The sequence below is a fragment of the Lissotriton vulgaris genome, chromosome 8 (genome assembly GCF_964263255.1).
Source record: "Lissotriton vulgaris chromosome 8, aLisVul1.2, whole genome shotgun sequence".
Taxonomy (NCBI): Eukaryota; Metazoa; Chordata; class Amphibia; order Caudata; family Salamandridae; genus Lissotriton; species Lissotriton vulgaris.
Window position 1 is genome coordinate 1,216,409,226 of NC_141696.1, and position 23,454 is coordinate 1,216,432,679.

At 44.3% G+C, this 23,454-nt stretch overlaps 1 protein-coding gene across 2 annotated transcripts in view; it reads left to right on the forward strand.

The window, feature by feature from the left end:
* Window positions 1-23,454, forward strand: part of DCLK1 (doublecortin like kinase 1) — a 1,249,627-nt gene that overhangs the window by 1,155,663 nt on the left and 70,510 nt on the right. Inside the window, exon 17 of one of the 2 annotated variants that reach the window (XM_086935106.1) lies at window positions 14,594-14,667. The exons of the other annotated variant lie outside the window; for it this stretch is intronic. Coding sequence (XP_086791232.1) covers window positions 14,594-14,667 — 74 coding nt within the window. The remainder of the gene's footprint in view (window positions 1-14,593; window positions 14,668-23,454) is intronic. 2 annotated transcript variants of the gene reach the window in all.

Genomic DNA, 23,454 nt, shown 5'->3' on the forward strand with positions numbered 1-23,454 from the left:
GAATGCCAGGAGGGTCCCGCCTCATGCCCAGTGTGTGGCGGGCCCCAAAAACATAATGCCCCCGAGGCCCGCTGGACACAGGGCACACGGCTGGCCCAACAACCTTTTTCTTTTTTAATGCCAGGAGCGGCCCGCCGGGTGCCCAGTGTGCGGCAGGCTCCAGAGGCATAAATTGCAAAATAAAGTGCCGCAAAATGCAGCTAAATTTCCATATTTGTGCCGCTACATTTACTAATCCATGCCGCTATATCCTGGGGGTCTGAAAGCAGAATGACTTGGGGACCTGTACTTAGCCCTTCCTGAGCTTCAAAAGCCAAATGGAGGGCTGTGCCCAACCCCTTTCAGACTTTTGTAGCCACCTACCCTGTCACTAGCAATTGCATCTCACACCTGGTCTGGCCCTTTGTCGTCCTAGACAGTTTTATTGCCAAACCCAGGGGAAGGGGCATAATGGACCAGAACTAGTTGGTTGTATGTCATGACAACGCATGGTATTACCACGCGTGCCATTACAACGCAGGGATTACAACGAAAGTCGTTACAACGACTTTCGCTGGAGGGCGCTGGATGGTGGAATAGTTTAATTTTCTATTCCAACTCCAGCCCACGTTGACAGTAGGGAAGGTGTTGGATAGAAAATTAAACTATTCCCTATCAATCCGCGCCCTCCAGTGAAAGTCGTTGTAACGACTTTCGTTGTAATCCCTGAGTTGTAATGGCAGTGCGGGGTAACCCCCGCGTTGTCATGGCTGTTCCCCAACTAGTTTAGGGGTAGACAAAGAGTGTGACCTCACACACAGGCTGACACTGGGTATAAAAGTGGCACACTCAGAAGGTTTCAGAATAACACTCCTGGACCTGTGAAAGATTCAAAAGGCCTGCCCTGCGGTCTAAAAAAGGAAGACTGGACCTGCTTCCCTTGATCCCAAGAAACCAGAAGTGACTCCAAGGTTCAGTTAGCTGACCTACTGTTTGAGCTACGAGGATACAACAAGCTTCCAAAGGACTCCCAGCTGACCAGACCTGATCTAGGTCCCCTGCTGGCCTCTGTGGAAGTGAGGTCCTGACCCTCCAAGTGCTGTCCCTCAGGTCCTGGAGCATTGGCTGGAGTCACAGTGTACTCCTTCCTGTTCAACTGAAGGCTTCACCAGATGGACACAGGACCACGCATTGCAGCACCTCATAGCTCCAGATCTGCAGCTTCACCAGATCAAATGTAGAACTGTGCAGAGCAATGCAGGACCTTGCATCATAGTACCTCACCACTACTGATCAGTGGCTTCACCAGATCTGATGCAACATGGCACAGGACGACACAGGACGACCAAAAGGGACTCTCATCACAGAACCTCACAGCTCCTGATTGCTACTTCACAGACCCAGTGCTGCGCCTCTCATTGCAACATCATCCAGTGTTGGGTCCTAAAATTGATGCATGGATGTTCTTCCTAACCCTGGGTGCAGGGTGTGCAGGGTATGTGACATCACTTCTTGTGATGACATGCATGTTTCATCGTATAGTCTAATCAATCCCCATCTATTTTGTAGAGCTTGGTTCCTGCTTTCTTAGTGCAAGAGGATGTAGTATTGGGGTCATAGGCTGGTTGGGTCGCACTTTGCAAGTGTAATTCATATTTTTTTTACGCACGGGTCAAAGGTCTGAGGGTGAGCAGTAACACTTTTCAATAGGGCATCGAGCACATGGGTCAGGGCCTTTTAGGATACTTGGGGCCAGATGTACAACCCTTACATTTTGTGACTCGCAAATTGTGTCGCATTGCGACTCGCTAAATACAATGTACAACAATGGCATAGACACTGTTAGCGATTCCTAATGGGATCGCAAATTGCCTGCCTCATTAATATTCATGAGGCAGGTGCTCATTGCGACCCCATCAGAAATGGCTAGCACTCCCAGGGATGTTGGGCTGCTGGGGTCAGCAGACCACCATTCCTGTGACTGCTTTTTAATTAAAGCATGGATGCATTTAAAAAAGAAAAATTAAACATTTCTGTTTCATTTTTTAAGAGTAGGCACTGGTTCCCGTGACCACTGCCTGCTCTCAAAAAATATTTTTACACACACTCACAAAGGGGAAGGGGTCCACAAAGGAGAAGGGGTCCCTTGTGGACCCCTTCCCGTTTGCGAGTGGCTTACCACCTACAAGTGTTTTGCGACCGTAAATACAGTTGCAAAACAATCATACATTGCAGTTAGACACGCTATTAGGAAGGGATGCCCTTGGCACGCCCCATCCTAAGCAAATATCAACCATATTTTGCTAGTCAGTTATAGGTAACCAACATGTAAAATAGTGTTTGTACATGGGGCAGACCAATTATGCGGTCGCAAACAGGTCGAATTCCTGTTTGTGACCGCAGAAAACAGTCATACATCTGCCCCTTAGCCATGATAGTGCCAGATATACATACAAGAGCACGCCATAAAAAATAAAATGTATTTCACTCCAAAATATAAACATATAAAAACTTTGCAACGTAGATAAGGAAACGTTGGAAGCCTTACTATTCCTAGAAACTCCCTTAATTGCAGGTACTCATATAGGGAGCCCGGTGATCATTGTGGGCTAACTAAAACCCCCCTCCTGATAAACAATTAAGCTTCATAAAAAAAGTTAATTTCTGGACCTTTTGGTGTAAAATAGGTACTGTGTAATGGCATGCATCTATGTAGGTGTTTTTTTTTATTCCACTGGCCTGAGGCACTAGGGGGCATATTTACATGCATCTATCGCCACCACAGCGTCACTTACAGTGACAATGTGGTGGCGATAGGGGCCTCGCATTATTTACAAAGCGATACCAGAGGGGATGATTGACGGAGCATTTGAGCAAATCAAATACTCACCCCAGTCAACTGATCTGGGTTTAATCAATCACCATTCTTTAGCTCACTCCACCACCCCAGTTCAGACATGGCCATATGCAAATCAGTCTGACCCTGTGCCTCATGGGAACAGTCCAGCCCAAACTGCCAAGCCATATCTTACCGGGACCAGAAACAAGCATCCTGTGACCGGTTTCGGATTCATAATCCTCATCAACCAGGCTATCTTGAATCCAGTGGTAGACTGAGCAAGGGACCCACGTCTGGGCATACCCTGCCAACTTAGGGGGGGGGGAAACAGCCATTACAAAGCAACTAAAACAATGCACTACCATTACAACGAAACTTTTACAACGCAGGATCCATTACAACACATGCCATTACAACGCAGCTGCTATTACAACGCATGCCATTACATCGTAAGTATGGGTAAGTATTGAATTAAATTTTAACCCCTACACCATCCAACACTTACCCTATATTACACCCCCCTGGAGTTAGAATAGTAATTTTAACCCCTACACTATCCAACACTTACCCTAATATTACACACACCCTGGAGTTAGAATAGTAATTTTAACCCCTACACTATCCAACACTTACACTACTATAACATTCCCATTAATTAAAAAAAAATACTTACCCATACTTACGTTGTAATGGCATGCGTTGTAATAGCAGCTGCTTTGTAATGGCATGCGTTGTAATGGCATGCGTTGTAATGGATCCTGCGTTGTAAAAGTTTTGCTGTAATGGCATGCGTTGTGAATGTATGTGTTGTAACGTCATACATCCACTTAGGGCGAACAAAGCGATACCAAAGGGGATGATGGACGGAGCGTTTGAGCAAATCAAACACTCATCCCCAGTCAACTGATCTGGGTTTAATCCATCACCATTCTTTAGCTCACTCCACCACCCCAGTTCAGACATGGCCATATGCAAATCAGTCTGTTCCCATGAGGCACAGGGTCAGACTGATTTGCATATGGCCATGTCTGAACCGGAGTGGTGGAGTAAGCTAAAGAATGGTGATGGATTAAACCCAGATCAGTTGACAGGGGGTGAGTGTTTGATTTGCTTAAGCGCTCCGTCCATCATCCCCTTTGGTATCACTACGCATTATTTACAAGGCAGGATTAAGCCACTTAATGTGGCTAAACGCTGCCTTGTAAATAAGGCACCCCTTCACAAGGGTAGGGCAATGGGTGTTGCGATGGGCATTCCACCGCAACACCCACTGATTTTGATACTGCCTCCTATTTACAAGGGCAATGTAAATAGAAGGCAGCGCCAAAATTAAGACCAGGATAAACCTGGTCTTAAGCAGGAGAAATGAGGAGAAATGTTTTATTTCTTCTCGTTTTTGCTGTTTCCATGTGTGCTGCCTTGTGCAGCACACATAGAAACACCAAATGGCCTATGATTGTTTATGTGAAGGAAGGTCCCCCATTAAGCAGCACACATAGAAATTACAAAACAGCATTTAAAGATTGTTTATGTGCAGGAAGGGATACCTTCCTGCACATAAACAATCTTCCCCTCAACACAGGCAGCTTTGCACAATGGTGGGAGGGTGCCAACGTTAGCGCTAGGCTGCTAAATGTAGTGCCTGCACAGGGGGAAATGCAGGGCTGCACCATACTCTAGTAAATATGGTGCAGCCCTGCATTTCTAAAGTGACGAAACGTGTTGTTAGCTTTCTTGGTTTAACAACACGCTTCACCACTTTATTGTGAATATGCCCCCGATGTGTTATATTTTGTTAAAATTAGAGGTGTACAAAGGAGAACTAGATGTGCAACATTTTGCACAGAACTCATCTGCTGACCTTTGCTTAGTGTGCAGAGACTCCTACATTTCACCGATTTAGACACCCACAGAGGAGTGTTGCCTGTACTAGGGTAATGGTAAAATTTTAGAAAGATATGTTCTCAAGAAAAACTTCTCGAACTTCACACCCTCCCTATTGTAATGCAAAATAGATATTTTGTCACAGTCCCCTGATTCATTTCTCCTTAATTTAAATTATCCTGATATGCAGAATCACAAAGCAAAAAATGGCCAAATGCTCCAGCTCATATATAAAAACTCAAAACATGCCTCAAAAAAGCGTGCTTATTGTAAAGCAAAAATGATAAGCTCGCTCTTAAACCGGAAGTGAAGCCTAATGAATACGTTATGTTAAACGTGAAGGTTATATGAGGTCTTGGGCTTGGCCAGGGGAGTGAACCACTGTGGCTCGGCACATGGCATCCCTGGAAGCGGACCGCCTGCCAAAGAGCCGCTCAACCCAATCATCGAGCCCCCCTTCTGTCGGTCCGCTAATCCCTTCCCATCAGAAACAGCCTCCGTGGTCAAGAGCGAAACAGAAAAATGTTCCATTCGTTCCATGTGAACTCTAAACAGGCCTCAATAAAGAAAACTGAGATTGCATTGCATTAAGTATACTGAGAAAAGGTTGCAGAGTATTGTTCACCAGACTAGAACAGTATATGTGAGGTCTGCATGGCTGCAGAGACGTGCCTGGTTGTACCTTCGCTCGGGGGAATACAGAAACACTCAAAGCGTGAAATATATTCTTATTTGCTGCAGCATTACAATAATAACGTATTATTTATTCTGGAAATTATTGTCAGTAGGTTTAAAGCTCTAAAGACCGCTTAGGGTTGTTTATTATCAAGAACTAGCCCGCCTTTCACGGAGCAGTTCCAACAATTGGTAACTTACCCACAGCTCCTGCACCGAGTCCCATACATTGGGGGGGGCTCTTCAACAGATCACCGTTGAATGGCGGAAGCCCACCCCTCCCCCACCTACACACATCAGATGCATGTTTTTATACCCACATTAAAGCCTCCTCAGGGGTACGCGCAGTGCCAAATAAATGTAAGTGCAGCTCCATATACTCAGCAGGTGCTCAGCCGCAGGATAGCTGTGAAAACATGTAAGTAAACAATCTCTCTGAAAGGTACAAAGTCGCGTTTATACGTGGTGGATGAAGTTCGAAACTTTGCCGCAAAGTGGAGTGAAGTTACCATGCATAAAGGAAGATTCCCACTTTCGCCACCTCAAGCAGACTTCTGTCTGACCAGTAAAACGGTGCATTGTTTAAATCACAAGTGCTATGAAAGGAGTCTCTAGGAGCCAAACATGCGCAGAATGAAAAAGCAAACGCAAGCATTCATTAGAGAAAGAATATTCGTCAAAACATAGGCTACCATATAAGGCAGAATATTTGTAAAAATGGCGTAATGAAGGGGTGTTGGAGAGTGATGCATATGGATTGATAGAACATTGTAGCAACATCTCAATTGATTCTTACTGAAACGGAAGTTGGTGCCTAAAATATCCTCTGATGCAAAATGGCGTAACCAAAATCTGCTTTTGCACACTAAAATATTATCAGACCCCCTTTAGAAGGGCTCCTCTTCTGTGCAATGGGCAAACAGGGTTTCTCTTTCTCATGCAGTTCGCTTCCTTTACACTAGATGGCAGCAATGAACCGGTCTAATTCCCGAAACCTCTGTAAAATAATAAAAACGCTGGAATGGACCTTTCCCTTGGTAAAAAGATAGCCTTATTTCAGCAGGGATACTGCTTGAAGGGAGGGAGGCTTCTTTCATTGTTTCAAAACCGTTATAAATGAGCTCATCACACCGCAGCCTCAGGTCGTTTGAGAACAAATAAAAGACGGAGGCGAGAGAACCCAAACTGTTATTCAAAGACGTCTACATGCTGAGGCGTGACGCAGGACTGAGCAGCTACCCCTGCAACTGCCCGCGCTCCTCCGGCCCTTTGGCGCGGAGAATGCATTACATTTTGCATTGCAAATATAAAACTACACCTGGACTCTGATTTACGAATATGTGACCGCATACTTTCAAGGGCCCTTTCGCCCATCACAAGGGCTCGCGTACTTAATCGACCGAGGGACCAGTTTCACAAATAGGGCCTGAGGCCGCTGGGAGGGCTGGCAAGCGCCTACATTGCCGTTCCAGGAACCACAAATTGGAGGTCAAAGTGTGGCAGCGGAAAAGTGTAATCACTCGAGGAGGAGCCGGCCGCTCAACTTATACATTTTGTTTAAACTCTACTGCAAAGAAATTGACAGCAAGGATAATAGCGACGGTAAATCCGTTTTGGTTTAACTGGTCACATAGAGGCTGCATTTTAAGGTATATGAAGTGGTTAAGGCACCTGCTGCTGAGATATTTGTGTGCCCTGCAATTTTCAGGGGAGGAAAATGACAGGAAGATAAATCTAGTGGTTAGTGCACATACTGGAAATATTTTCTTGTGTCTATTCACAGTTTTGACTCAGAATGCAATGCAGAGGGTTCGTATGCCTGTTGTGAAGTGCATTGTGTAACATGCAGATCACAAATTTGCATTTAATGTAGATAGCACCTTTTGTTATCTATTTCTTTTGTCACAGAGATCCTACCGCTACTTTCAGTTCATAAATTGGAATCATGGTAATAAAGCACAGTAACCTATGAACCAGCATCAGGGAGCTGCATGCAAATTGCAAGGCATGGAGCTAGAACCTTATTGTTTTTATCAATCTTTCATTATTCTAAGGTTGCTAAAAATGGTGGTCTTTGGGCACTAATAAAGTCTTATTAGTGCAGACAACCTCAACCACTAAGTTCTATTTTAAATCCTGACGTTTGTGTTTCTCAAGACCATGCACTCTTCACTTATAATGCCTACCACTATGGGCAATCCCTGACTCCTACACCTTGTAGCTCTTTTTGTCTTATGTAACATTTCCTGTAAATTGATTTACACACTTGATGATTTATCTTCTTTGCATAATGCATGTGTGATGAAAAAAGCACTCTACAACCTTACAATGGGATGATAGCCCTTAAAAGGAAAAAAATAGTGCTCTTTAAATTGTTAGGAGTGTGATTACTCATACAGATAGATACAACTAACAGTCTCACACTGCATGCATGTCTCTTACATTCAGTTGTAGAACAAAGTTGAAAACCCACCTCCAAATCATAGCTTCTCAAGTGCAAATGAAGTGCTAAGGTGTCTGCCTTTGTCACCCCCGTTGCATTGACATCTTCACTTGCTGTTCAAAACGGAAAGCGGACCACTGCTGAATGTGTCGGAGTTGACAAATTGAGTTTTGAGGGGGTTGTGGGAGCACTCCGGATTATTCCTAAATTAATCGATTTTGTACACTGGTGCTGCGATTGTTAAGGTTTGTCAGACCTGGTTCTGAAATTGGTTATGGTGAAGTTGAGTTTCCACCCAATCGCGCACTGTTCACTTGGCGCCCTGGCGCTTTCTGTAATTTTATCACTTTAAATTTTGTTTAAACCACACTTGTGTTTCTTTCCATCAGTTTTTCTTTTTATTTCATGCTTATATTTTTTTCATATAGGCTATAGTTTCATTGTTCTACATTCGCATTATTTTGTGATAACAAGCATATATTCACAGTACTATTTTACATCATGTACATCAACATTTGCTTGACACTTCTGTTAATATGCATTTAAACAACATTTCTTGAGTGAGCCCAATGCATTTCGGCACTCATGTACTCATCCAACAACTGGCAAACAGATTCGCTTAAGACACACAAGTGACTGCAACACGCAAAACGTGGTGTATGAAATCAAGTGTCCATGCGGTAGGATGTACATTGGCAAGACTGAGCGCAAAATAAAAGTGCGAATATCAGAACACAAAAGTCGAATTCGCAACAACTCCTTGACCGCACCACTGGTACAACATTGGATTCAAGAGAAACATAGTATTTCTCAATTAAGATTTCAAATTTTGGAACAAGTACCATTGAAACAAGGCATAGACAATCACCAGAAATTACTACAACGTGAATTGTTTTGGATCAAATATCTGAATACCATGATACCAACAGGTCTTAATGACAAGTATGACTTAGCATGTTTTCTATAGAGACAACCAGGAACAATATCAAAACAAGTAGGGAGAGGTATTTCATAACTATGAACTCATGTAACGTTTGAAATCGTAAAGAATAGCAATTATTTAACAGGAGGGTGATGTTCTTCAACCGTTGTGTAACATGTAACACTCGTAATGATATTATTTGTGCCCGAAAAATGTATTTTGAATCATGAGTTCACACATCACATATCCTCAAATAACGCGATTTAGCAGACTTAACCCAAATGTGGCTCTTCTCCAACACACCACTTTGTATAATACGTGACCCAACAACCGACAAAAAATCACAGAAACACCCTAAGTATAATTATCCAAAGGGATTGTAAGCATAACTCAGTATGTTAGTACCCATACTAATAGAATTACCCAATTCCCCAATATTTTGACATCTTTAAAAGTCAATTCATCCGATGTTTGGCAGCATTATTATGCCATGGGAGTAATTATCAGTAACACCCATCTATTCTGAGGCGAGCAACTGAAATATCGACAGTGAATAGATCAGGTATTTCATTCGCAGTATCAGAACACGGTTACTACCAGTTCCTTTACACCACACTAATAGGCTCGTGCACCTTTCTAAGATGGCGCCCACGGAAACTGAGAAGGATGAGGACGTATGGGCCAGTCCGTCGTTAGTGTTAAACTCCGCGGAGTTGCCACGGAGTGTAACGGAGTCACTTAAAAGTCAGTAACCAGCGGAGGGACTTGACCTAGCGGTTTGCGGGAATTGTTTACAACGGCAGACGAATTGTCACAGGTATGTTGACAGAGCACCGTTTAGAGTCGGATTGTATAATTTAGGAGTGGCGGCGAGGGTAACTGACGTTGTTGTATTTCGGTTTTTTAGATTTAGAACGCCCGGAGCAAGATAAGGTAAACACGGCGAGCTACCGCGACCCGTCTTCTATTTTTTTACCTGTTCTCGAGTTGTAACTACGGGATAGGTTTGATTTATTTATTTCAGAAACCCAAGGCACATTTGGATAAGGTATGTTGCTACAGCGTGATGTAAATTCATCAATGCAGTGGATAAGATTAAGGAGTTAAGACATTTTTTTGCTTATTACTTTTTCAGAAACCAGCGACACTATCATTGAAGGTATGCAGGGTACTTAGTGGCAAACCACAATTAATCTCATATAAATATGCGGATCAGTTACAAATGGGCTTGTATTTGTGTTTTATACAGAAGTGGAGTGGCCAAATTGGAGGACAGGATTTAAACAATACATTACACCAATAACCAGGTATGCACAGATTAAGGACACACGTTTACACAACCCCCCACAAACACAAAATACTTACACTATGCTTTCTTATTTTCCTTTTGTAGATTCTGCCCCTGATGAAGGCACACATGAGTGCCGAAATGCATTGGGCTCACTCAAGAAATGTTGTTTAAATGCATATTAACAGAAGTGTCAAGCAAATGTTGATGTACATGATGTAAAATAGTACTGTGAATATATGCTTGTTATCACAAAATAATGCGAATGTAGAACAATGAAACTATAGCCTATATGAAAAAAATATAAGCATGAAATAAAAAGAAAAACTAATGGAAAGAAACACAAGTGTGGTTTAAACAAAATTTAAAGTGATAAAATTACAGAAAGCGCCAGGGCGCCAAGTGAACAGTGCGCGATTGGGAGTTGACAAATTGACAAATTCAGCATAGTTTACTGGGGCCATTCGGGATCCTGGATCCAGCTGAATAATAGCTGTCAGATCTAGGATCAGACTCGACCCCAGCCCACCTTGAGTATCAAAGCAGCAGATACCCGCTCACTGCCCTGTTATACATTGTCTCCCATGACCTACATGGTCCTGATGTCATGGATTTGACGATGAGGATGTGGTCTGACGGCTAGACTGCCGATCTTGGAGCTGGGAAACCAAGGTTCGAGCCTCGGGGTCGACTCCATGTCCTATGGTTCTGGGCCAATCACTTAATCTCCTCGTGCCTAACAAAAAAATGAACGGAACTGGTGCTCATGTAAAGCGCTCCAATACCTTTGAGTCGAGTTCAAGCTATATAAAACTGCAAAACCCCAAAAAAATGGCACCCTTGAAAACAGTAGTTACAATCACCCGTAAAAGCAGCAATGGCAGGTGTGGCTCTTAAAATCTCCGTAATATCTTTGCTTCGGTTTGCATGTCCGAACCAAGTTAGGAGTGGGAATGTAATTGTGTACTCTGCCACTTAAGTATTGCCATAGGGGAGGTGGAGTTATTGAGATTGGGACAAATCTTGACAAAAGGAAGGGAGTCGAGTCTGGCAAATACTAAGGTATGGTTCATTCTAGAGCGAGGATGCGGGGGAATCCGCTGTCGCTTTTCGGCACCATGCTTCTCTACTAATGCTTTGATACGTGCTAAACCAATGTTTCAGGTGCCACAAGTTTTATTTTCCTTTTTGGTTGTGTATCTTATTATCCTATAAATCTTTTTTATTAAAAGTGATGAGGCAAAAAGTGGAAATCCTTTTTATTAAAACTGATCAGACAAAACATGAGTCACTAATGCAGCTTGTTTCCATAGCTATCTTGATTCTTCACCCTTTCGAAGTACACAGGAGCAACATTGCTGTAACCAGAGGCCAAATCTCAACACTTTGTGCCTGTGCAGACACCAAAAGTGACGCACACCAATGCAATGTGTTGATTTGGGATTTAGGGGGTCATTATGATTGTGGTTTTTCCGCATCCTCGGGCCCGGCGGAAGCCACCGCCGGCCCAGAGGATGCGGAAAAACCGCAGCGGACTGACCAAAGACCCACCGCCACATTAGGATGGCTGGTGGGTCCTGGTTTCCGTCCGCAGCTTTTCCGCCGCGGTCGGCTTACAACTGCGTCGGAAAAGCTCTAATATGGTGACGGTGTCTTTCAGACACCGTCCACCATGTTAGGATGGCCTGTAAATTATGCTTTTCCGCGGCGGGTTTTCCGCCGTGGAAAAGCATACGGAACTTCACTGCGGGGGCCTGTTGCGGGCCCCCGAGGTGAAGGGGGGGTGGGGGGTGCACATGGGGGGTACCTATGGTACCCCCTTGCATTTCCATGCAGAAAGCGGCAGGCACCGCGCGGTGCCTGCCTCTTACTGCATGCAAATACAATGCGTGCATTTTTAACATTGCAGCGGGTGCAGCTTGAAGCCGCACCCGCTGCAATGTTATAAATAGAGGATGTGACCGCCAGGGTGGCGGTCACATCCTAATTGCACAGGAGGGAACTCCGCATGCCATGCGGAGGTTCCCTCCTGCTCTGGGGTCGCGGACGGACGCAAGTCCGTCCGCGATCCTAATGAGGCCCTTAGTTTCCAGTACAAACCGTGTTTGTGCTCGAAAGTAGCCCTAAAGTAATACTTTGCATCATGCAATATGTGAGACATGGGCATCCCCACACAACCACCCATGGTGTTTGATGCCAATTTCTGACTACTGACATTTTTAAACAGGGCTTTGCACTATACATTTACACCTCCTTGAGGCAGGCACAAAGTTGAAGAAAAGTTTTCTTTTCTCCAGAGTTTGATAACGTGAACTGTACAGCACACACAAGGTGGGAAATGTTTTAAACTATGCCTCATTATAGTGTTTAGTGCTGGAAGCCCCAGTACAAAACCCGTGTCTGACACACACACAAACACACACACACGCACGCCCCTTGTTACAATCGTGCAATGGTCTATGCATGGGACAAGGCTGCAAGAAAGCGCACCAGCCTAGGGGAAGACAGCAGCACAGTGGCGGCTCGCAGAGGGAGTGCTGCGGGGGGCAGGGTGGGGGAGGGGCAGGGTGGGGGGTAGTGGACTCGGACATATGACGGGCTGCGAGCGCAAAGTAAATAGTTTTATTTATGTATTTACTTACTTTACTCATGCCCGTCGTATGTCAGAGTCCACTACCCCACCACCCTGCCCCTCGCCCGCCCCACCGCCCCGCAGCACTCCCTCTGCGAGCCACCACTGCAGCAGCAGTACTGTATCTTTGTAGATACAGCTTTTTTCGTCTCTCTCCCCCCACCATGCATGAAAAATTGCAAATTGGCCTTAAGTGTACCGTACAGCATGGCTCCGAGTGCTGAATTTAGAAGGGCGTGCTGATTGGTTAGTTCTATTTATGCCGAATCTATCAATAGTGTAATGATAGAAAGCTTGATCCAAATCAAGACATTGCTTCAAATCGCTACATACAAGCTGTGATTTAATTACAAGAAGACGGGGATCGGGTTCAGGAGAGGCCTGTTGGTAATAGTGAGAAGGGCTATGAAACGTGTGTTAGTCCTTGAAGTCAGCATGTCCATGAGTTGCTGTCATGTGGATAAATAACAGGTAAGTAAACAGGCCATAAAAACAACCAAAGGACAACAATATTTGCTCTGAAGTCATATAAACGTAGCATTTCAGATTCCAGGTGACAGCCTGCCTAGTGCATGCATGCCCTCATGCCTCTGGTAAGAAACCCTACATTCATGTGAAGACTGGTACTGCACGCCATGCCACGTATTCTTACACATCTCCATAAAGGGCCTGCCACAGATATCTTAAATATTCATTCACAGATATCTATGCCCATTGGTACATACATTCTAAAAATATTTAGCTTTGTAGCAATCATGTTTTTGCATCAAAACACACCCGTTAGTTTAAAAACCCTGCTAGCACACAACCTGCACCCTTAACTGGCAACTGCTGTCACAGTTTCCACACTGACAAGTTAGTCAGCGAGTTTCTTAAACAAGAAATGAGATTTAACAAGTTATTTGGGACAACTACACTAAGAAACACAGATTCACATATTTACTACTACAATGCTAAGGCCGAATCCTAAGTTATAATCACTGTAGAGCATAACTGATTTCATAAAATTCTGCTTTTGGAGGTCACAGATTACTTTCTAGGGTCACTTTACAGAAGGAAACTACCGAGGTCATACTCTCGAGACCTAGTTATTGTATCTCACTGCGAAGATGTAATTCACTGTGCTCGAGTGATGGTTAAATAACTTTGCTTATAACTACTGAAAATGAAAAAAACAAAACGAACATGTAGATCTGCAGAGTGTAATATGCTATTTATTAAATGAACAGACACATTTATTACAGCAGCACAAACGTCAAACCCATTTTTTTGCCACATAAAAGCAAAATGAATTTGAGAAAGACAATGTACTGCCTCATAGATTGCATGCTACAGTGACTTTGAACAGAGAAACAACTCTGCTAATTCTCACGAGGCCTCTTCAGTTTGATTTTGCCTCACTGCACAAACGTATCCACCATCCATCCAGGTTTTGGTAAATACTTAAAAAAAAATCAAAAATACACCCAGGCTCACTTGTTGCTTCACCTGCGTTAGTCAGAGCATCTACCCACACTCAACAAAAATAAATAATAAATAACATATTGCACTGTGACCGCTTCATATATACTAAGCACATACTCCCATCTACATATATACATACATATAGGTCTTTTTTTGGAGCAGGCTCAGGATACTAATGAAAGTTCTGGCACATGACTCAGCTACAAGCAGTGCTTGCCCAACTCTCTTTCAGTTTCAGCCAGAGATCCTGACATGTAACACAGTTTAAAGGTCACTTATGTCAACACAGCAGGCGGTTTCCTTTTACTATGTGTAGTTTTGAATGTACAATGTTAGGATGAAAGTTGTGAGCAGCTTGTGAAAATGCCAGCAGTAACTGTGCCTTAGAGGAGTGCCATCTTGGAATGGAGTCTTGATGCTAAAGCGCAATGCCGATCCACTGAGTTGCCCCATTTCTCTCTGCTCAGCTGGACCACGGGTTCACCATCAAGCGATCAGGGTCTTTGGACTACTACCAGCAACCAGCAATGTATTGGATAAGGTATGAGATGGTGAAGTGCCCTCAGTCAGTGTTTCCATGGCAACGTGCTGGCAGTCTCCATTCCCCAGTCCCTTCGGTGGATAAACATGCTTATGATTTGTTCCCCAGTCCATACGCTGCTTTATCAGTTCCATTCTAACCGTGATGGGGATACCACACCCGCTCATTCCCTCTCTTCACCCATTATCCACACCAAATTTGCCGGCTTTCTCTCCATCGCCATGCGCAGTAGCAAATCTCCCTGCAGTTAAAAGGACAGTATATAAATGTCCACGCAGAGGTCCTCCTCCATTGATGTGCGGGCTGCGGATTGATCCAAGTAGCGCCCTGGCATAGTGTCTTCTCTGCAGGGTTGTATACTGTCATTTTAAAGCCACGCCTACACAATCCTTACCTTAGACTGAACAATGCATTGATGTGGAGGGGCACGTTACTCCTTGTGGTGCAATGAAACATTAGAATGCATTGTATGCGAGAATCACTTTGGTAAGTTTGTGTGATCTCCCCGTCTCCATTTTTCTGTTTGATATACTGTCTTTTTTTTAATTTGAAGAAACCCCTTTGTGCCATCATATGTAGTCGTTTTGCATGCATTTTGTTTTCGATTATCGTAATTTCTGCTTTGGTAAATGTGATGTTTTTGAATACTACGTAAACTATTGCAAACAGTGAATATTTGCCTTTATACCAGAGTGGTCATTTGTGTAAAAAAGCAGTTCCAATTCGAGACCATTCCCTAGATTTGTCACATTGAGGTGTGTTGGAGAGGGTTGTCTTAGTACTTGTTGATAAGATGGTACCTTGTGCGTATATATACAGAAAATGCCATGTTCACAAAATCAAACGTACAATTTCTTTTCTTTTGTAAAAGGAATCTGCAATAATGTAGTAATTAGGCTAAGAACTCTCTTTGGGTGCTACCTTTCAAGACCACACAGGTTCTATCAGCAGTACAGCCCAAGACTTTGCCCAGCTTAAATAATATGATTTCTTTTCCTCTTTCTATCTTGATGCCATCTGTCTGGATCTGATCACTGTACAGCTTTCATTGTTGATATTGACGAAAACACCGGTGCAAAATATTGCATGTTTATCGGTTTCTCATTTGTGGAACTTTGCACTGTTTGCTGCTAGTCCGTTTTCTATTTTCGAAAGGGTGGAAAATGTCATTAAGCTGAGAAGAAACACTTAGACTAGCCCAGGAATGAGCTAATTAAATGGCTTATGTCTTAAATCGCAGTGCCTACGAGGAACCATCACGAATTATGTAGTGTACAGAGTGGATTAATTGGAGGGTTGTGGGATATGATTTAGACATTTAGATTCCCAAAACCTATTAAGAGTTAAAAGGTCAAGCCTTTTCAATGGAAGAACTTGAGCTCACAACTGTAGATTTAAAGAAGGATTACACGTTTTTTCCTTAGTAAGGGTAGAGGATGCATGCACAGTCAAAGGTTGGACAAATACAAATAAATAATAGACTTAAATCATTTATGTATACATAAGAGCAGCTATGCTGACTATGCAAGATAAAGCTGGAGGCCATTTAGGGCTAGAGAGTGAAGGGTAATTGAAAGGTTGGATAGTTCTTCTCTGACATTAACTTTTGTTATATTGAACAGAATTGAAAACTCATTAATAGGTAGCAACATAAATACACATTCCTGAACCCAATTACAGTTTCATTTTACAAAACAAGGGCACATCTCTGCTGGATTATAACCCAATCTATTTCTTTAAAGATGACGAGCAGTTTGCACACCTTCCACTGCATTGTCAAAGAACTTGCCTCTCTAATCTCAGTTTAAATCCTTTTACCCATGGATGCACAAATGCATCTGATGAACGCTGTCCAACGACGCATATAGGGAGACATACCAGCCAATCATATCGGGTCTCCAAGGTTTTCCCAGTTTCATGAGGAGATGCTTCCTCTTTTTCCTCTGAACAATGTTTTGTGAAAATTTTTTTCTTGAGAACTAAATGGAAAAATATCGTTATGGCTATATAGCAGGTAATCAGCGCACTGACCCGAATGATCGTCCATATTAAGCAGTTTATTGATCAAACAATGATCTCCATAATTCCAATCCACAGAGAGAACTAAACTGCTTGGGTAATTGATGAATCTTGACTTAGTTTGTTCCTGACCTTCATTCAGTGGCCCATGCGATATATAATATTGATCAATTTCTGATGCCCAATTTTTAAATCCACTCAACAGTAGTCAATATTAATGGGGCAAGAAAAACCTGCAGAACCATGATGGTATATGTCAGCTGAGACTAGAGCATGTGATCTGTTTCTGGTGAAAAAAAGTGGAAACAACCAACACACTTGTACACGCGGATGGACATCTTCATGCAGACGGTACTACATAAACCAATGACCTTATACATCAGAACGTTCCAATACACAAGGTAAGCGCTAGTCACCCATACGCTAGGCATAATACAACAGAATCCAAATAATTTAATCACTGACTCATTTCAGGGTCCACAGCCACAGATTCTGCCTGGGAATGTCACCGCAGCATTACTGGATACAGTCGTGCTCGCTGCTTCGGTCCCATTTTCCTAGAGTTGCCTTTTCATGAAGCCCCGCTGACAGGCTGTCTGTCATCTGCAGTTCAGGCGAGAGAGCTGCCTGCAGGTTGAGCTCCCCTGTGAATTGTGTACAATGTCCATTTTTCCAGAAGACAGTAAGCAACGTTCTCGCTCTCCAAATGTGGTCCCCCTGGAGTAGAGCTTAGTCAGGATGCATGATTTTCTGTGTCAGATTTTACACTATTTCAGCCTCACATTTGTTAAGTGCATGGGTTGAAAAACAAATATTGTAGTGCAAGCTGTACCGACAGCTGTTCCAGAGTAAGATAATAAGAAAGAATAATCGTCCACATTCTTTTTTAAACTACCCTTGGATGAAAAATGCCCTGGTGTTCATTTAGTTGTAGGCAAGTCATCTTTTTGCCCAACATCATTGAAATGGCGCCAATAACACATAGATAGTAGTAGTAAATATTTTAAGCTATCGCACTCTTCGACTTTTGTGAATAATATTCGTGTATAAACATATCAAAAACTTTCTATCTTTCTTAACCGTCTATATAACTTTCCAGTTTCTGTTCAGTTGATTTGAAATAAGAAAAAGCTATGAGCAGTACACTTTTCCGGTACAATTGAAATTTATACGGATGGTGTGTTTAGGGTAGATCAATTTACTGTGATTTGCGATTGTTAATTATCACATACTAATTAATACAAGCACAATATTATAATAGAAATAGGAATTGGCAAAGCGAATAGGTTTTTGTTTAATGTGAGAGGATATGCAAACACAGACCTACAGAGAGCAGATTAAATGCAAAACTCCTGGTGTTTCCAGTGCTTATTAGTGAAGGTGCAATTAGTGGTTTTAGTGGTATTGGTGATAGTGTTGTATTGTGGTAGAACTGGCATTGTGCTATTGCTATTGGAGATAATTGTCTGGTGGTGGTATTGGCTTTGATGCAATTAGTGATGGTGGTGGCAGTGGTGGTTGGTATTGGTGGTGGCTTTGGTATCTGTGGTGGTGGTACTGGTGTTATTGTTGGGGGTAGGTGTACTGATACTAGTAGTGGTGTTTTGTGTTACTGGTGGGTGATATTATTTGTGATGATATCCAGTATTGTGGTGGCATTGTTTCCATTGAAAAAGTTACAAGAACAGGAACATATGTAGACATTGATGCATGACCTAGTGTGTGTATTTCAGGGAGACAATTGTTTTCATCGTGAAATTATGTCATGGTTTATAACTGCAGCTTCTGACTGTTGTGGTGATATTGATGATATTGTTAGAGATATTGATGGTGGTAGTGTCCTTATTGTTGGTACTGGTGTCCTTGTTGGTGGTGTGTGTTATCGGTGGTGATGGTGTAATAATGGTTGTGGGTGTGTGCTATTAGTGGTGGCAGTGGTGCTTCTATAATGGTGGTAAAAATTTGATAATGGTAGTGGTGGTGTGGTATTGGTAGGATTATTAGTGATAGTGGTGGTATGGTGGTATTAGTGGTGTTTTATAGTAGTATTGATGCAAGTGGAATTGCTATTATTGCTGTTGGAGACATTGGTAGTGCGCTGTACTATCTGTGGAGAAATCAGCGGTGTGGAGAAATCAGTGGTGGTGTTACTGGTTGTGGAATTGAGGCAGTGGTATTGGTGGCATATTGATATTGTGTTGTGGTACTGGAGTTGTAGGTAGGGGTGGTGGTATGGGATTTATTGTTGGTAGTATAGATGGTGGCGTTGATGGCAGTAATGGTGTTAGTGATCTTTCTGGTGGCATTGGTGATGGTAATGTTATTGATGGTGGTGGTGTGTTATTGGTTGTGGTGACATTGGTACAATGATGGTGTCAGTGGTACTGCTAGTGGTTGTGTTGATGATGCTATTGGTACTGGTATGGTATTGTTGGTACTGATTGTGATATTGGGAACAGTGGTATTGGTTCCCATTGGTACATGTGCTATTTCTAGTGATACAGTAGTGGTAGTACTTGTGGTACTGGAGGTTCTATTGGTGGTGATATTCGTGGTGGTAATCTGGTGGTATTGGTGGTGCATTGAGGTTAATGTTGATGGCATTGATATGTACAAGTGGTAGTAGTTGGTGTTGGTGATGGTATAGGGTTATACTGGCACAATGGTGGTTTATTAGTGGTATTCGTATCGTATCGTATCGTAAGGGGTGCTTATAGAGCGCACTGACACCATGGGTTTCCTGGCGCTGGTTGGAAATAGAGGGGACAGAAAGACTAGCCAGATTGGGGGAAGAGCCAAGTTTTTAGAGACTTACGGAAAAGGGTTAGAGAGTTAGAAGTTTTGAGAGTGAGGGGGAAAGAATTCCAAAGCTTGGGGGCCAGGTAAGCAAATCTCCGGCCTCCAGATCTACAGAGCTTGAAGGAAGGAACAGTCAAGAAATGGAGGTGAGAGGATCTCAGGTTGCGGGATGGGCAATAGGGTCTGATGAGGGATTTAACGAAAGCAGGACAGGGGCCGACTAATGACTTAAAAATAAGGCAGCCGATCTTAAAGGCTGCCCTAGAGACGACAGGGAGCCAGTGGAGTTTGACAAGAAGGGGCCTGGCGGATTGCCACTTCGGAATCCCTAAGGCCAATCTCGCCGCCTGATTTTGGACCACTTGCAGTCTAGCCATCGATGTTTTGGGCAGGCCGTGGTAGATCGAATTAGAAAAATCTAGGCGGGAGAGGACGAGGGCCATGATGACCTGCAGGAGGGCATCGGGTGTAAAGAGGTATGCCACTTTCCTGATCCTGCGCAGTTGGTAGATGCAGGACGAGACCACGGTCCCTACCTGCGGCCCAAGGGATAAGGCGGAATCGATAGTGACCCCCAGGCTCTTCACCGAGGCTACAGGAGTGGGAGAGGGGCCCAGGTCCGCCGGCCAGAATTGAGGCCCCCAGAAGGTGGCGCTCTTACCGGGAAGGAGGAGCTCCGTCTTTCCGGGGTTCAGCTTTAACTGATTATGGCCCATCCACTGGAGAATGTGGGACATAACTGCTTGAAAGTTGGGGATAGCAGAGGGGGAGTTAAGAGAAAAGATGAGCTGCAGGTCGTCCGCGTAATTAAACACGGTAACGTCCCACTGCCTCAAGGAAAAAAGAAGGGGGCGAAGATAGAGATTGAAGAGAAGAGGGCACAAAGAGGAACCCTGAGGGACCCCGCAGAGCGAGTGCTCTCTGGGAGCCCTGAAGGCGCCCAGGCTGAGGGTCTGGGACCTGCCGGTCAGAAAAGATCTGACCCAGGCCAGCGCCAGGCCCTGGATGCCAGCCTGTTCGACACGGTGGAGAAGGATGTTGTGGTCCACCGTGTCGAAGGCGGCTGACAGATCTAGTAATACCAGGGCCTGGGGAACAGCCTTGTCAACACCGTCTCTCAGGGCGTCCAGCACGGCCAAGATCACTGTCTCCGTAGAGTGGCCGGGTCTGAAGCCTGCCTAGTTGGTCTCGAGAAAGTTGGAACTCTCGATAAACTGTGAGAGACAGGTGGTGACGTGGGCTTCCAGGATCTTTGAGAAGAAAGGTAAGAGGGAGATAGGGCGGTAGTTTGCCGGGACGGCGGGGTCGGCCCCCGGCTTCTTCAGGAGGGGCACCAGCACGGCCTCCTTGAAGGAGCCCGGCACCATACCGGAAGAAAGAGAGGAGTTTAACAGGGGGAGAATGCAGTCGGGTAGAGAAAGGCAGATGTCCCGGAGTATAGAGGGGGGACAACAGTCATCTGGAGATCCCGACTTAACGCGGGTAGCAAGAGTGGCCAGAGATGTAGAATCTAGAAGGGGAAATTGTGTGAAAGAGAAAGAGTTGTGAGGAGGGGAAACAGATCCAGCGCCAGGAGACGTGACGGGTATGGTGTCCTTAATTAATACGATTTTTTCGATAAAGAAGGTGCTAAGAGTATTACATGCTTTCTGTGTGGGGGCCTGAGTAGGAAGCGTCCTGGGGTCGGAAGTGAATTCATTAAGCACCTTAAAGATTTCCTTAGACTGGCAGGGGGCAGATAGAATTTTGCCAGAGTATTAATAGTGGTATTGGTGATAATATTGATGGTGATATTGCTCAAGGTATTAGAAGTGGTACTGATGGTGATGGGATTGGTGCCAGCGTTGTAAGCGATATTAGTGGTGGTATGGTGATGGTATTGGTGGTGGTGGTGGTTGTATTGTAGCTGTAGTATGGGCAGTGTCTGCTGCAGTACTGAAAATCTGCTTTCTAAACTCAACGCATATATGCGAAAAATAATAAAAATTTGGCAATACAGTGCGAGGGTTGGGTGTGCATTGTGTATTGCCTAATTTAGTGCAGTATAAGCCCTCCATAGGTGGGGGAAGGATACATAAAGCAGATAATAGCATGAGGTGAGAGAAATACCCATCTGAGCGGACTTAAGATGAAAGCAGCCAGTTCAAATAAGCCAAATGTAATGGTGGGAGACCGGAAGCACACTCTATGAATACTGTATGCAGAAGAGCTTGGTGACATCCATGTTGTCAAACCCAGATCTACAAAAATAAATCAACAACAGCCAAAATAAAATCAGGATTATAAAAGAGGGCCACAAATGTATTTACTTATCATAACAGCTTTATATGCCCCTGTAAGAAATTGGGGTCTCTAGTTGGCAAAGGTAGGCACCTTGTCCAAGTAGGGACCCTTGCTTCTAGTCAGGATAAGGTAGTTACATACTTTAGATAACCCCTGCTCAACCCCTTGGTAGCTTGGCATGAGCAGACACGCTTATCCCAAAGGCAATGTGTAAAGTATTTCTACTCAAACATACAGTAACACAGTGAAAAAACCACAAATGAACACCACACCAGTTTGGAAAAATAAGGTAAGGTATTTTTATCTAAACCAAACAAGACCAAAACAACAAAAATCCAACACACATGTATCACAATATCACTTTTAAAAGGAAATGTCAGTGACAAAGAGGGGTCCCATTCATGGGGAGAGAGCACAGGATTAGTCACTCAGATGGCTGGTATGTGGTCTCTGGGCCGTCTCACGGCAGGACCACAATCTCGCAGCCCCTTCTAGCTGCGCCCCAAGAACTCCTCTTGTTCACTTGTGCACTGCCCTTGCTCGGGTAACAGGAGCAAAGGCATGTCCCTGGCCTCCCACTCCGGTTTCGGCAAGGCAAATGTGGCATAGAAGCAGAGGCATGTCTCTGGCATCCTACTCTGCTCTGCAATACAAATGTGGCGTGGGAGTCATGTCTCTAGCCTCCCGCTCTGCTAGAACTCCAGAGAAAGGGTGCATGGAAGAAGAGGCATTTCTCCAGCCTCCCACTCCACTTGGACACACTTCAATGGCTGCACTCACCTTGACACTCAATCCCGGGGCTTCAGGAGGTGTTAAGGCTGGACGCATGGCTGCCGTCCCTCACAGCGGCCACGTCAAAGACTCCACACATCTTCCTCAGCTCTTGAGCAGGCAGGGTGGGGCTGGGCTCCCTCCCCAGCCTGCACGGTGGCTGCTTCGGAAACGCCGGAACACCCTTACGTTCTTTCAGGCACTGGGCTCCCTTTTCAGTCCGCACAGCGAGAAAGCCAGTTGGAGGTTTTTTAGATCGGTCATGGCCCACGCCTACAAAGAGCTTTCAATGCAGCACATGCTGGTGCCGCAACTCAACTTCCACCATGGCAAATGTTTGTGCATCTGCTCCCCTCCCCATATGGCACATTCTTCTTCAGTGCCTCTGGTGCTGTGATGGGAGTGGGAAGAGCAGACTTGGTAAATCTTCAAGATGAGCACAGGGATGATTTTGCTGTCCCTGAGTCTTCCACAACAGGAGGCAAGCACACACAAGTCCTTGGAGATCTTCTGAAGAAGGATACCACAGCAGGGTAAAAAGAGTCTGTCCTTTTCCTCTGCACACAGAGAAGGAACGCAACTGCTGGCCAGCCCACCCCTCACACAACAGAAAGGGTAGTTCTCCTCATACACCAATTCAGCTCTTCTTCTTGGCAGGATCCTCCTTTCTCCAGAAGGGATCTAAAGTTCTGGGAGTTTTGGTCTATTACCTATACCCGATTTTCTATCTCTTCTCTTTGTGGCAAGGGTCTCTGTGCTCAGCCTAAATCAGTTCTGTCCCCCATTGTCCAGCTAGACCGCAGGAGGTACAGACAGCATTGTGCAAGGGAGACATAGCCTATTCAGGTGCTAGACACTCCTCCCAGCACTCTAAATGCCTACAAGGTCTATTCCACCTGGCTGTGAGTCACCCAG